Below are 15,331 nucleotides of genomic sequence, written 5' to 3'. Positions count from 1 at the left end.
AACCGGAGAACAATGTTCTAATAAAGGAAACGCAAATGACCTAAAAAGGTTTGCCTCGATATTTTATCACCGTTATAAGTATATGAGGCCTTACGAACAATACTCTGCCAACGTGGAATCAAAGGAACTTATTTCTAGTGATTAGAAATTGATTTCTCGATATAATGTGATTCGGATCCCACAATAAGCTGTAGGTCCCATTGCTAGGTAACCAGTTGGTTCCTAGCCACGTAGAAATATCTAATCCTTCGATCCAGCCCTAGCAGAACTGTTAATCAGTTCAGTGGTCTGGTTAAACTTTTATGTACTTGACGAACAATACCCAACTTCCGTGCGGCATTTGCTGAAACGTTTATTAGAAGTTTCTCAGGAGTCAGATGTGAGTGAAAAGTTTCACCTATAATAGTTAGGTTTCAGATTCATTCAGGAAAGTCCCATCCACCTGAAGGGGAGGATGGTATGGAAAATCTGCAAGACTTTTGCTAATCTAATGGTGTTTTCTTTTTACTAAGTTCAGCTTTATACCCCATCGACTGATCCGGTCTGTGTCCCGATTGAGGCTGAGGGCAGCCTCATTTCTCTGCAAGTGGAGACTTTGCTACACCCACAAGTGTTGCATTATCAACATACTGAACAGTATTGTTCCCCGCCCAACAACTATTATCACTATACACTAAAAATAACAGTATACCATGAACACTACCTTGTGGAATTCTGGATACAATAGGTCTCGTTTCACTAAAGATACCATCAACAGCAAGTCGCTGCCTACCTGTAAGGAAATCTTGAAGTAATCCTAAAACTTATACACCCACTCCAAGATTCTGAAGTTTATAAGTAAGTGCCTTGTGATGATTTACTAAATCGAAAGCAACAGTAAGATCTATTTGAATTGCTTCACTGGATTCTCTTGCAAGGGGCATGTCAAATCTGAAAGAGCATCGCAGGTACCTAACTGCTTTCTTATACGTATATTGACTATTAGCTGACAATCCTTTAGATTCCACATACTTAATAGAAAGGCGTAAATACAACCATGCACTGTTAGCTGCTCGAACGACGGTGCCCTAGCTTAATACTGTGATCTAGATTCAGAAATATGGTGGAAGTGTAGGTTGTATCCAGCTGTTTGAGATGAGCAGTCAGATAAAGTTACAAGAATGGTCCTATCACAATTGTCTCTTGCTCTTTGACGCTCTAACTCGCCCTTATTGTGTGCAAACAGTGTTCATAAGTCCACTGGAGGCTCATGAGTGAGTGGCCGAATATACACATCAGAGAAGAAGAATGTGTAAGCATATTGATAATCTGATAAAGGGGAATTTTATTCTTTGGGATTCCTTTTTTTAAAATTGACAGTAGTGTTGCTTGTTTTTTTTTCTTCGTAAACTGTCCCCTAGTTGAAGTGTATATGGAAGTTTGTCAGAATATGAAAATGAAATGTGTGTAAGTAACATTTTAATGGGCTTTTGAAAAACCTTACAAAACATCAACGGTGAACCAGACCGTTTTTTTTTTTTTTTTTTTTTTAAATATCTGTTTTCAGGTACCTTAATAATTAAGTTTTTCTCGTAAGCGTGAAGCGTGCCCTATCATTCTGAGTTTAGATACTTCTTAACTTTTTTTATTTGAACTTGGGTTTATATTAAAACTGGGATGGTAAACTGGCATTTTAAAAAGCGTCATATTTTGTCGGGGCCTCTTGAGAAACTGCCTTTATTTTCTTCATGAAGTTTGCTTCATAGATGTATGTTGAGTTCTTTTGTTGATGCAGCTGTTACCATTTTATGTCAGTGGTAAAGGCATTTACATGTTCTACGATTGAGATTCTTTTTACAGTTCAGTGTTACTGGTTTTGCGTAATTTCTTTTGGTGTTGTTAGTTTGATGTTTTTTTTCCCAATCAGTTGGATTTTATTCGGATGTTTACCCTTCTTTAGTCCATCGTAACTTTCTTACGGGAGCCTATAAAATAAAGTTAATCTTGAGATATTTATGCTGGTTTGTTTGTGGGAACGCGAGTGAAACTTCCTTTGTTGAATTTGAGTTGTTTGTATTGAATTTTGCTTGATAGTTAACTAGATTTCTTGCAAAGTAATCTGGTAATATTGGAAGAATAAGGGCTTCTTGGAAAACTCATACTGTTCTAGCCATTTAATTCATTCTTCCTTTAGTTTAATCATTGTAATAGCTGGAAGATGTGGCGATGTTTTCGGTTACCCACCGATAATGTGTCTTGGATTTTATAAATCACCGGGGTTTTAAGTTATTTCAAATGTAAACCATCATCTTTGCGGTGAGTAAAATGATTTATTCTTTTGAGGCTGAGTCTAATATAGTCATTTTGGGTTTGTTTGAATTAAATTCACAGGCGTGGTTTGCGGAACTCGAACATATTTGTAGTTATCCCGTAGCAAATATTACTATACCTATGGCCTTAGTTGCAAATGAAGTCTAGTCATCTACATACTGTTCCAAATCATTTCCAAGGCCGTCTGCATGTTATGATAAACTAAAAAAAACGACTTTAGGCCAGTATTCTTTAGTGGAACACAAGGCTGAAGAGCTTAGTCTTACCTAAACACCATCAACAAGAACAGTAGAAGGTTTTAAGTTGGCTCATCGTAGCATAACCTTAATAATTCAAGAAGGTGGTTGAAGGTGCCAGATATGAAGGAGGGCAGTGTCATCCGAAGATGGCAGGTTTTGGTGATTGCGGAATCGGCGAAGTTGCTGTACTTGTTCCAGTATGTTTTGGTTATCACATCAGTTTATTAACGGCAACTGTTGGTAGGCCTTTTTTTATATATCATGTCGCTGTATAGTGAGGTTCTTGTTTTACATTGATTCGCCTCATAGAGGAATAGTAGCACAAGTGTCAGTATAAATTTATGACGTAAAACACGTTCCGTCATTCACGGCTTCCTTTACCCACCTTTTGTGTTTCAAAATGTTGTTGAAAATATAAGGTGCTCCGTGTGGAAGCAAAGGGTCATAGGTGCCGGGAAGCTCCCTCATTGTGACCTTGACCACGGCAACCAGGTCAAGTTGAGGTATTGATATCGGAGTGGATTTTCCCCCACGAAATGATTATATATGATGTTTTTTATTTATGTGCGTGTGTGTGCGTATATATATATATATATATATATATATATATATATATATATATATATATATATATATATATATATATATATATACAAACTTTGTGTTTAATTTTAATAATAACTAACATTGTGGTTTTTTTTTTTTTTTTTCCAGCACATGGTGCAAACGACTATGGCTGCGCCGTTCCCCTACAGTCAGAACGGCGAGGCGGGCGTCAAAGCAGATCCCGGTAAAGAAGGGCCGCCTTTTTCGCCGCCGGGAGCCCCGGGGGCCCCGGCACCTGGCGCCCCCGGAGCACCCCCAGCACCGCAAACCACACCCACCGCTGCCGTCCCTGGCGTCCCTGTCACAGTGTCGTCGAGGTAAGGACTGAAGCTGTTGCAAATTTGACCCAAGAAAACTCTCTCTCTCTCTCTCTCTCTCCTCTCTCTCTCTCTCTCTCTCTCTCTCTCTCTTGTAGAACTCTGCAATGTTGGATTGGATTTTTCGTTCGTTTGTTATTGACTGGAGACAATCTTGTACTTCAAGTATGAAGAAGTAAATTTTCCTCTTTTTTATTTAAGGTATTATTTCCATATTTTCTAAACCCATCTATTTCGGTAAAGCGTTGTCACTGAAGAAGTTTCATAATTTAATTTTACGGTTTGTTTTCATCATAAGCAGCTTGGTGGTAGGGTGAGGTTTTTGCCTTAAAATCATCCATGTTCTATTTTTTATATTTTAATCTGATACTGTAGCCAAACTCTTTGTTTTATATCAAAAATTTAGTTTAATATGCCTTGAAAATTAGTGGTAATGAGCTTACTCAGCCAAAATTCTTAAACATCAAGAAATAACTCGTTTCAATCGACTTTTTCTGCGTTTGTGTGTGCGCGCTCTTCTTTTGAAGTCTCTTGTATTTTACCCAAGCTATCACAACATAAATGTGTCTGACAGCGGCACTGGTTTAGTATAAACTTCTGTAGGTGTAGTTAACTCGAATAATGTCCGGGAAGGACAGTGACTGACATAGAAAAAGTAGGATTATTTTTTCCTGGTCCACTGAAGTGTTCGAGTTACACAACTTAACAAAAAATACCATGTCAAGGAGCGCTTACGCAGTTTGAGGAATAACTACAACTACAAGACCTACGTATAGCAAACGCCGAGCTTTGTCTTTAAAAAAATATTGATGAATAAACATCACTGACTGCCGAGCTGTTGATTTTTCATGCAGTGTGAGAATAATTGCAATATGCTAACACAGTTATTGTGTATGATTTGTTTATTTTTGTAGGAAATCTAACTTGTATTATTTAGGAGAAGGACACTGAAGTCAAACCAGCTTGTATAAGGGACCTTTATCCTTGGTAGCCAACCCTTCTGAGTAGTGGTTACTCTTGGTGTTCAAACCTTGTTCTCCAACCTTGGATTGTGCCATAGCCATTGTACCATGGCCTTTCATGGTCTTGGGTTTGAGTTCCCTTACCTGTGGGCACAATCAAGCATTTATCCTCTTTTGTTATTTCAAAAAGTATATTGTACAGGCTGATGAGAAAGCAAAAGTTGCTTGGTGGATTATCAAGAAAGTGCCTTTTTGTCTTTGCCTAGTCTTTTCCCTGTGAGTGTTGTATCGTTTCTAAATTCCTCTTGACTGGCAGATTTCTTATTTGTCTTACAAGCTTACAAGGTCATGTTTATACGTACTTTCAACAGAATTTTTGTAAATAAAGTAATTATGTTGTTGTTGATGATTTTATTTATTGTTCTGTTGATTTTTGCAATGTTACTGTTGTTATTTATGAGTCTATTTATTAGTTTTCCTAGTGATTTTATATTGTTAATTTTAATTCTTTCTGGAGACGTTGAGCTGAACCCTGGGTCTGTTACTCATTACAGTAAGAAAAATAGGAATTATTTTAACTCAAATATTAGTGGATTGGGTCAAGTTTTCCTGATCTCCTGATTTCCTGATTTGATGGTTTTATCCGAGACTTCCAAGTAGTAACAAGTCAAAGGTTGAGCTTTTAATCCGGGGGTTTGATGGCCCTGGTTTTATTTATCGTCGCATCATCCGGAAAGGATTAGTATGGCTCATTCTTAAGATTCAAAAGCTTCATTCGTTATTTGTGGAGAGACTAATGCAAAGACAGCGAGTGGCTAAATTCAAATTCCACAGATCAACATGGCCACTCTGCTCTTAAGTTCTGTGTATCCTGCGATATTTTCCAGCTAATTGTGGAACCCACTCATATTTGTGGTAATAGATTAGACCTCATGTTCACAGATGTTCCAGCTATTGTCACGTCCAAGGTCTGAATATAAAGGCACTTCTGATCATTGCGGCATTGAGATGGACATCTAGGTCCATCAATAAATACCATATGTCACCATTGGAAAGACGGTCCGGCAGAAGCCTAGAGCCAGTTGGGATAACATTATTGAAGCTTGTCAGGCATTTGATGATACAGATGCTATATTAGATCCTGATCCCAAGAAGTTAAATGAATTGATGATGGTTATTGTAATAAGTTCCTTGAAAGGTCATACAATTCTGGTCAAAAGACCAGCCATGGTTTGATGATTCATGTGCGAGAGCTCACCTTGACAAACAGACCAAATTCAACACATAGAGACGAAATCGTTCAAATGAATACGTTTATTGTTTTTGTTGAGTCTTACCGTGCTGCAAATAGAACTTACCATACATCCGAGAGCAACTGGAAGAAATGACTTACCCTCATCTGTGGTGCACCAAATTGGCACAATCTATTTTTGGGTCAGGCTTGGCCTAGGGAAAAGGCTGAACTGTGCCATCGAGTTTTTGAAACTAAGCAATCAGCCGAGGATGTCCCTCTCCCAGGTACTTGTCATTCTGGACCTATTCTTATCAAATTTGCATTTTGCTCCAGGGATGTTAAGAAAATTCTGGATAATCTTGATAGCTGGGGTGGTGAAAATCCTGATGGTTTCTTCCCTTTGTTTTCCTAAGAAAGAAAATTAGGTTCTACCGATTTTCATGCCGACGTAGTATCTTTGTCAGATTAGTAGTGCAGTGTGTGTTCCAAAGAGTGGCACATCAGCAGACTGCAGTAACTACAGGCCAGTTTTTATTCTTCTTGTGTTCTCCAAAGTTCCTGAATACTTGTTTTATAACTATATGATTATGTCCAATCTATAAGATTGTTAGCTGATAGTCAGTATGCATATAGGAAGCGATACTCTTTCAGACTTGACTTGCCATTTGCAAGGAAACCTTGATAAGTGTTTAGATTTTAGTGCTGCTTTCGATTTAGTAAACCACAAGGCAGTGTTTGTAAGGGATTATATTTATAACAGAGATAAAAATCAATCCAACCAGAATACAATTCTCCGGTGTGGCTGTTTGCCTCTGCCAGAGATTAATCTCTTTTAGATAGAGTGGTTCCTGGTAGTAAGTTTCTGTTTCCTTATTTGTAGCAGTTATGACTTGGGCCATCGACGAATGGTCTCTTGTTTGTCACTTTTTCATAAGTTGTATTTCAACAGAGATCTTTCACATTCACAATTGATCCCTGATTCCCTTTATATGCCGAGAGCATTCAGGTTCGCTGAACAGCACCAATAGGTAGTAAATGTGCCTCGCTGTCGAACTTCTTAGTTCCAGATTACTACCCTGCGGGCTGGTTCCATTGAATAGGGTTCATTTTCTGAATAATAATAATAATGAAGATTATGATGATGTAGTGACTGCTCAACCAATGTCTGTTGTGTACATTCTATTAAAAAAATTAAAATAATGAAATAAATATAAACAATGAAATCTTTCATCACAACTGGCAATTTTTTTTTTTTTTGCTGTATCATTGCTTGGTGATTCTCAGGGAGTTATAACAATGGAAATCCTAAAGTAATATATATCAAATCTCCCAGCTAGCGAAATTTTGTGTACTGTTGGAATATATTTCAAGCACAGTACCGTTTAAAATTTGGCACACCTGCATAAGGTATTGCAGGTTAGGAGCCATATTCTAAAATTAAAAGTCCTACATTGTGGAGGGAATTATTTGGAGATGAGCAATCGTGCTAATACTCTTTTAGCATATTTGGAATCAAACAAAAGAAATTTTGTATCTTTGGTTTATGCATGTGTAGGTATGTAAAAGTTACCAAATGATTTGGGCAATGTTATTGTTCAGCATTTTTTGTCTGTATATTTAATTGAGAGCTTTTTCTTCATTATTATTGTCACGTGGGGAATAGCCAAGACGAGACTTATATAAATCAAATAAAATTATTGTCTCATACCAGTGTTGATACAAAACAGAGCAAAATTCACAACATACTTTCAATTTTCCTCGTCCCTCTCTTCTTTTGCTTGAAAACATCTTAATTGCAATAGGATAGTAAGATGTTATAACATTTTTGAATACTGCGAAGATGCATGCCTTCTTTCTCCTTTTTTTCATCTTTCATAAAGAAAACGTACTTTTTAAAAAAGCAATGTGTTTTTTTAATTATGTATAAACGCATTTGATTGAAATGCGATAAAATTATGGGAAATCTTTTACAGTGTGAATTAAGGGTTGCTTCTGATATTGAATTAAATCGTACTGCAAAACAATGTCACACCAACATTTCAGTGAGTCGCAGTTACTTTGAGTGAGGGGACATTAAATGCAATGCAAAATGACAGGCTTTTGCGCTTGTTGTCCTTAATATAAGTTTTTCTCGTTAATTTGAATATATTAAAATGAGTAGATGAACAGGTCTTCGGATTCTTAAAGTACTTTTAAGTAAATTCAGAATAGTGGCTGAAGACATTTCGCCTGTTCATATAACCTGACAGTGGCAATGCCAAATTATTATAACATTTTCAGTCATGAAAGGTCCAATGTGATTGTACGATTTTGGGTTTATTTTGAATGTAAATAATTGAGCATCGCCTTCTTTTGGAACGCCAGAGCCCTGCTTTTTCTTCCTCCGTTTCTGTTACGGTAATTTTCCTCGGCATTGTTTCAAATGCTTTCATTTTGTGGCCATATTGTATCCTCATCGACGAATTGCATATTTCAAGAGATTTTTTTTTTTTTTCAATCAGTATCTTACCGTTTTCTAACATTCACTTTTTGAAAGAGTTGAACATGTCCTTGCCCTTTGAAAGATCTTAAATGCGAAAATATTTATTGGCGGCTTCAGTGTTTCGAATGAGGCTGGAAAATGTTTTCTTCCTCCAAATATGGGTGAATATGAAGAACAGGTGTCCGTCGTTAATGCCTTTGGACAAAAGGAAATTTGAGAGAATACTAGACAAGGATAGTTAGTACGCTTCTTATCTGGTCCCACTATGGAAAGCTCTTTTAGGAATCTGCAGATTCATTTGTCAAACACTTGAAGGCAGACATGCGAACAATCATACAGCGCCCTCCATAGTAATTGTCAAATCTACATCATACATACTAGGCAACGTTAGCCTATATAGATTTAAACCGCTTGAAACTAAACACCTTTTAAGAGGGAGAATGAGGGAAGAGATTGTGATTAGGGGAAGTAGGAAAAATTTGTCGTGAAGCGATTCATGGATATGATTTTAAAGAACTCCAAATCAAATCAAAGGTCAAAACCCGGGGGTGGGGGGTTGTGGTGGGGTTGGTTAGCGCCGTCAGAGTTACTTAAGGTTCTTTGCAGCGTGCCTTTGTCCCCTAGCTGCAACCTTTTTCAGTCCTTTTACTGTACCTCCTTTCATATTCTCTTTCTTCCATCTTACTTTCCACGCTTTTTCTGTCAATTTCCGCTATAGCGCCGAATGACTTCATAGGTCCCAATACTTGGCCTTTGGCCTAAATTCTATATTCAATTCAATTAAATTCAGGTAAAAAAAAATATGGAAAAATGCTTTCAGTGGTACGAAGATTACAAATAATGATCTGAGTGGTACTATAGTTTATATAACCTTACAGCTTCAGAGTGAATATTTTGGCCTTCACTGAGAATTTTCAAGTATCTTTTGCACTTGGTCGCAAAGGAACGCTGGTTATTTAAAGAAGTGTTCCTTTTCCATCACATCACACTTATCAAAAATTCGCAGAAGATCACAGTATTTGGAGAGAGAGTGTAAGCTGAAGTTCTAAACTAAATTAAAAGATATGAGATGTGTAGTCCATCTGAAGTTTGTTTCACAGTTCTGGAGGGACAGTTCAATTAACCTTGTCAGCATTGCAAAAGAAGGCATAAGACGGTCTTTGATCTGCTACTCCCTACCTAGTATCTAATAGTGAAATCTGGTATTTTCAAAGGCTTTATTCATAGCTCACTTCCCAAGATGGCAGAGGTAGCCAATAGAGGTATCTGTCGAAGAGGGCCGGTTTAGCCACTCCTGTTCGAAAAATTGGATGATGTTTTGACCTTATTGTGAGGTTGGGGTAAACTTGTAGCTTCAGGTGTTCTGGCAACATGGGAAGATCCTAAATCTTTAAATTTATCCCAAATAGATCAACATAGTTTGGCAAAAATTTTGAGCATCTGTCTGTTCAGTGTGTTAATAGTGCTTTGGTATTACAGGAATAATGTACAGACGTCTTTCAAATATCTACTTCTTCACCTGGCCATCAGTTTTGAGTAGCATTGTTATGCCGTATGCTGTAGATTTATTTGATTAACGGAACGGGCTTGTTATATCTTAATGTTATTCAGCAATCTTGCGATAATTTACGCAACTTTGTTTTGGGTTATTTTCATAGTTAACAAACTTTAGTACTGTATGTTTCGTTGGCTTTAACTCTGTCTTCTGGGCCATCTGACTGTGTGGTTTACCTCAGCATTATTTTGTTTCATGTTTCGGTCTATATTATATTGCATTGTATGTAATTCTACATTTGGACATTGTAGACATATATAGTTGTAAGTAGTCATAAACTTTGCTACGTTCACAATATCCCTTTGGTTGCTTTGTATATTGATATATGATTTTTTTTAAAGTGCTTACCTTGGGAATTAGATTTTTTTATATACTAATGTAAGTCAGGTAGTTGAAAATATTTGATAGCAATCATTACTCCATTTAAGAATAATCCAGTACATTGAATAAATTGATTTGATACTGATAATAAGAGGCACTGAAGCTCAACCTTCTTGCTCCTGTCCCCATAGTATTAACTTGGGCTTATTGATACTTCTAAGGTTTGCTTCTGTGGGTGTCTACAGTAGGCTTTTGTGTTGAACTTTGATGAATAAACAACTCGTCACTCATACCCCATATGCAGTTCCTACATATCCTGGAAGAATGAAGTTTCTTGACTAAACCCTGTTTTTGTTTTCTGGCAGTGCGGCGACGGTAGCGGGGGGTATGGCAGTACAAGTACCTGTCGGTCCACCTGTGGTAGCTAACGGTGTGGAACAAGCAGCTGTTAATGCGGTAAGTGCTAGCTATTCATTTGTTTATTTTTAATTAGATTGTGGTGCATTGAAATTTTCGTGTTGGCATTTCAAGCAGGGAGCGAAATACTTCTCGAAATTATAGAAAATTACTTTTGCATTAACTGTAGTTTTCTATGTTCGAGAAATATGTCTCTCGCCCTGTAAAATGCAAAGTTTATTTTTGTATAGTTTTAGGAAGCAATTCGTAAATATTAAGAGAAATGCCTCTCGAAAATACAGAAAAATGCTGTTATCGTTTTGTACATTTTGAGAAATGCTTCTCTAAGTTATAGAAAATTCTGTTTGCTTTCGAAACAGTGGGAGAAATGCTTATATAAGATATAGAACAACACAGTTTGTTTTTCAAATAGTGCAAATGAAGCACTGTGAACAGAGATATTATCATTGTGGGTTAATAGGATTATGAGAAAGGCACAAAGAAACAGCTTACTTTAAAGATACATCTTAAAATCTGATGACTCGAGATCTATTTCAAAGACTTAACGTTGATATAAGGACGGACTGGCTTTTAAGGAATAGTTTTTTTTGTAAAGATAAAGCCAAAAAATTAAGGGTAACAACGCTCCATGGGACCGAGTCTGCGCTCCTTCCTATCTGTTGTCAGTGGTGTTCTCAATCAGCTACATCCAAAAGTTAGTTCCCAGTTGGTTTTTGTACACGTGGTAGCAGTGAGGAAACAATGTTTGAGAATCGAGGATATAAGTTTTTTAAAATCGACTCTTCAGTAACCCGATAGTCTTGTAATTATGGAAATTGTCTTTAATTTATAACAGTCTCCTTTAATTGAGCGGTTGGAGTGGGACTCAAAATGGTAGGTATTGCTAAGATGTCAGTTACGGTTTTGTAACCTCAGTGGTGTACTAGAATAAAATGGTTGTAATTTCTTGTTAATTTGACCAAGTTACTTTGTGTTTTCGAATATTCAGGACACACTTAGTTCTGTATTACAGTGTAGACTACAGATGTCGATGACAACTTGTAACCGCATTGAACTCTGAATCAGCGTCTAATTCTCCCTCTGTAGTTACGAATAGTACGCTTCTATAAAAGGTCTAACTCCTCGGAAGGCGTTGTGTGGGATCCTTAAATTAATTGTATTTACTCGTACGTCAGCAGACATTGGAATAGTCATAAGGCATCCTCCGTATTATTTGTCAAATGTACACTAACATAACACTCCCAAAATAAGTGTGTTTACCCCTTTTTGGAAGACATTCTCAATCCCCACTGTGAAATGGCCGCATACTCTCTTGGGGCTGCAGCATTGAAACAGTTTAAAACCGTCATTTGATGTGTCTTGACTTAAACAACTGTAAGAGTTTTTTTTTTTTTTTTTTGTTAGCTACATTATGCGTTACAAATTTTTAAAGTAATTTTAACTTCAGTCTTGATAGTCTGATGAGTTATAATGTTTTAAGCATTATTCTCTCGCGCCCACTGTGGATGTGACATGTGTTTTATGGTATAATGCTACGTAGCCGCTAGGAATCTACCGTTGTGTCCCCTCATATACTGAAACCACTACGATTACCTTGTATAATGACTTTCCTCCTCCATAAATTGCACCTTTGACTCATTGTCGAAGCTCCAGAATTTTTATTTAACTCTTGTCCTAATGTTAAAGCCTTCCTTTTGTAACTTACGAAAAATGTTCTTTCCTGTTTCTGGTTAAATTTTTGTGTGTATTGAATGTTATTGGTATTTATTCTTCTGAGCTTCGTTATACTCAGCATCGAATCTTACTTTATTTTTTATTTTTGAATATATCTTAATTTATCTTCGCAGCTTAGTCCCGTTTCTATACGGGGTCGCCGTTTTATATGATCCGCTTCCATCTCCCTGGTTACACCAGCCATACGTGCATCTTAACATTCTCGCATCTGCTACGACCATTTTCTTCTCTACTGTCTTTGTCATGTTTCTGTACCGTACACCATATTTGGTACGACCACTGCCTTATGGAACTTTCCCAGTCTTTTTTTTTTAAGTAGTATATAAAAATCAGTACATGCATTTAGAATAACATCGAATAAGAAACGCTGGACAGTGTCGGAAATTTTAGATGGGTTGGGATCCCCATTTGAATGCTTACGTGGCATTGTGGCGTGAACAGTTGCTGCTGCAGAGCGAACACGAAGACAACTTAGATGGACAAATTTGTAAATTCGCGAGAATTTGCAGTCATGTCTGTAATCTGAAACCTTTCGGTTGTGCTTGTGTAATTCATCATATATCATAGGCTTTCTTTTTCCTATTCAATGTTTATCCGTTTAATAATAACCCTGAAACCTTTAATGGTTAACCACACACACAACACACACACACACACACACACATATATATATATATATATATATAGATATATATATATATATATATCTATATATATATAATATATATATATATATATATATATATATATATATATATAATATATATATATATATATATTACATATATATATATATTAACTACAAGTACTTACAGGATCAGGGCCATTTTAACCACGGAGGTATTCGATATATTATCCCCCACGTACCTTTCAAAGCCATTCCCCCGAATAGAGTAAAGATTTTTGGCTAAAGGCCAAGCGCTGGACCCTGTGAGGTCGTTCAGTGCTGAAAATGAAATTGACAGTAAAAAGGTGTGAAAGGGTAACAGGAGGTAAACCTCACAGTTGTACTTTGGAACAATTATTAGAAGGTGGAAAGTCGAGGGAAGAAAGAGAATATGAACAGGGGCAAGTATAAGGAATGAAAGGGGTTGTAGCTAGGGGCCGAAGGGACGCTGCAAAGAACCCTAATTAATGCCTACATTGTAACGCATAAGGTGCACTGACGGCACTACCCCTTTGAGCACTTGCTCTTTAGGCCTATAGTGGTCTCGTGACTCACATCCTCTTCCTGAAGAACAGAATCCATTGTATTTGAGCCAGATGTATATGAATAGTCATTTCATTTACTCGCTGAAGATTAAATATGTGATGAATAGGAAGTGTTCAATTATCCAAAATAGCGAGCCAAATATTTTTTCTCTCCTAAGAAATTTTACCTATTTTTCTCTTGTTATAATGTTTCATTGATGTGTGAAATACTGAATGAGGAGATAAGTAAAATTATGAAAAAATATTGGTTTGAAAAAAAAATTCTCGGAAATAATCTACTAAGATTTGTAGAAGTATTTTCATCTGTAAGGTTATTATAAGAAATCGTTGACTGGAATACATGCGTAATAGAAAGGGTAACCATTACACCACAAAAGTAAATAGCTTAAGGGAAGAGAACCTACTGGTGCTAAGGAAAATAAATGCAATGTAAGCCAGCCATGCACTGGATTACAGCGTCAATAACCTAGGTGTTGTGACGCCAGTTTTAGTAGCTATAATCAATCAATCGATCGATTGGGTTAGTATTTTCGGGCAGCCCCATCTAAGAGAGAGAGAGAGAGAGAGAGAGAGAGAGAGAGAGAGAGAGAGAGAGAGAGGTTCTTAAAAATGGTAAAAATTCTGATTATAAGAAAGGTGAATAGTATAGATAGAATAATTGCATAAGATTCAGAAATTGAGTAAATGTAAATAAGTGATTATTGTATGATAAGAAGAAAAGAGACCAAGGGAAAGACTTTCAGCCTTCGAAATGGATGTTAGATAAGTTCCATATATTGAAAAATGTTTGTATTAGCTGCATTTGTGGAAGCATCCAAATTTAGAATTCCATTCCATTCCATGAATATGTTGTTAGCGGTATTTTAAACGTGGTTGCGTATGGCAACTTGTGCTGTCAATACGGGTATCGTACATATTTAACTGGAAAGCGTTAAGCTCTCCAATGGGAGCGAGAGGGCGAGTGAGTGAGTGAGGGGTTTTAGGGCTTCTTGGAAGGAACTCGTCACAATGCAATATACCCTTGGAAGAAATCCCAGTCTATCATCAGAGCACTTGTGTACCAGTTCGGGGGATTATTTCATGTTATTTATTATTCATCAGAAAATTTTATGTTGAAGTATCTGTAATTTAGGTCATATTTCTTAATTTTATTTATTTCGGGTATATAGTCTTTGGTGCTTGAATAGAGGCTGCTCTCTCTCTCTCTCTCTCTCTCTCTCTCTCTCTCTCTCTCTCTCTCTCTCTCGTCGAATAGCAGAACTGCAAGTCCTAAAACAGCTAAATCAAGTTGTCGCCCATAGAGGTGGGCGATGGATGTATGTTGAGGTAAAGCTTAGAGCACCGATATCATTATCACGCACTTATTAGGTAAGGATTTCTTTGTATTCTGTGGATTAGAGTGAGAGAGAGAGGAAGGAGAGAGAGGAGAGAGGGAGAGGACGAGAGAGAGAGAGAGAGAGAGAGAGAATGTTCTTTTATTTCTTTTAACAAATATATAGCTTTCCGTCATATCAAATTGAAAACGGGACTCGGATGAGGTATCCTCAAAACGACGGTGATAGAGCCATTGATCAGATATTGCTTTTGAGTGAGGATGGTGAATCTTTGACCTCATCTTTTCGTCGGCAACGACCTGCTCTCTCTCTCTCTCTCTCTCTCTCTCTCTCTCTCTCTCTCTCTCTCTCTCTCTCTCTCTCTCTCTCTCTCTCTCTCTCTCTCTCTCTCTCGTTTGGTACGTGATAATAATAGTTATTTATGGTGAAGAGGTCGATCCTGGAATGTCTGGCTGGATAAAACTCGATCGATGCGGGAAATGTGGTTTTGGAGACAAGTGCCCTGCAAAAAGCGTAGGTTAGTGGGAATGCAGTGGAGGACAGAATTTCGCACTTGGAACTGGTGGGCATGGACAGATCAATAGATCTAACCTCGAAGTCGCGTCTTC

The 15,331-nt window shown here is 37.2% G+C and overlaps 1 protein-coding gene across 18 annotated transcripts in view; it reads left to right on the top strand.

Moving 5' to 3' along the window:
* LOC135221889 (RNA binding protein fox-1 homolog 1-like) overlaps positions 1–15,331 on the top strand; it is a 192,372-nt gene that overhangs the window by 124,186 nt on the left and 52,855 nt on the right. For all 18 annotated transcript variants that reach the window (XM_064259859.1, XM_064259860.1, XM_064259856.1 and 15 more), the window contains exons 2-3: positions 3,264–3,472; positions 10,392–10,482. In XM_064259859.1, the coding sequence (XP_064115929.1) occupies positions 3,267–3,472; positions 10,392–10,482 (297 nt within the window). In that variant the 5' untranslated portion in view covers positions 3,264–3,266. The remainder of the gene's footprint in view (positions 1–3,263; positions 3,473–10,391; positions 10,483–15,331) is intronic.

Source organism: Macrobrachium nipponense, chromosome 3 (assembly GCF_015104395.2).
Source record: "Macrobrachium nipponense isolate FS-2020 chromosome 3, ASM1510439v2, whole genome shotgun sequence".
In the NCBI taxonomy this organism is placed as follows: domain Eukaryota; kingdom Metazoa; phylum Arthropoda; class Malacostraca; order Decapoda; family Palaemonidae; genus Macrobrachium; species Macrobrachium nipponense.
Note: the sequence above shows the minus strand (reverse complement) of the source record. Positions and strands in the feature narration are given on the sequence as shown.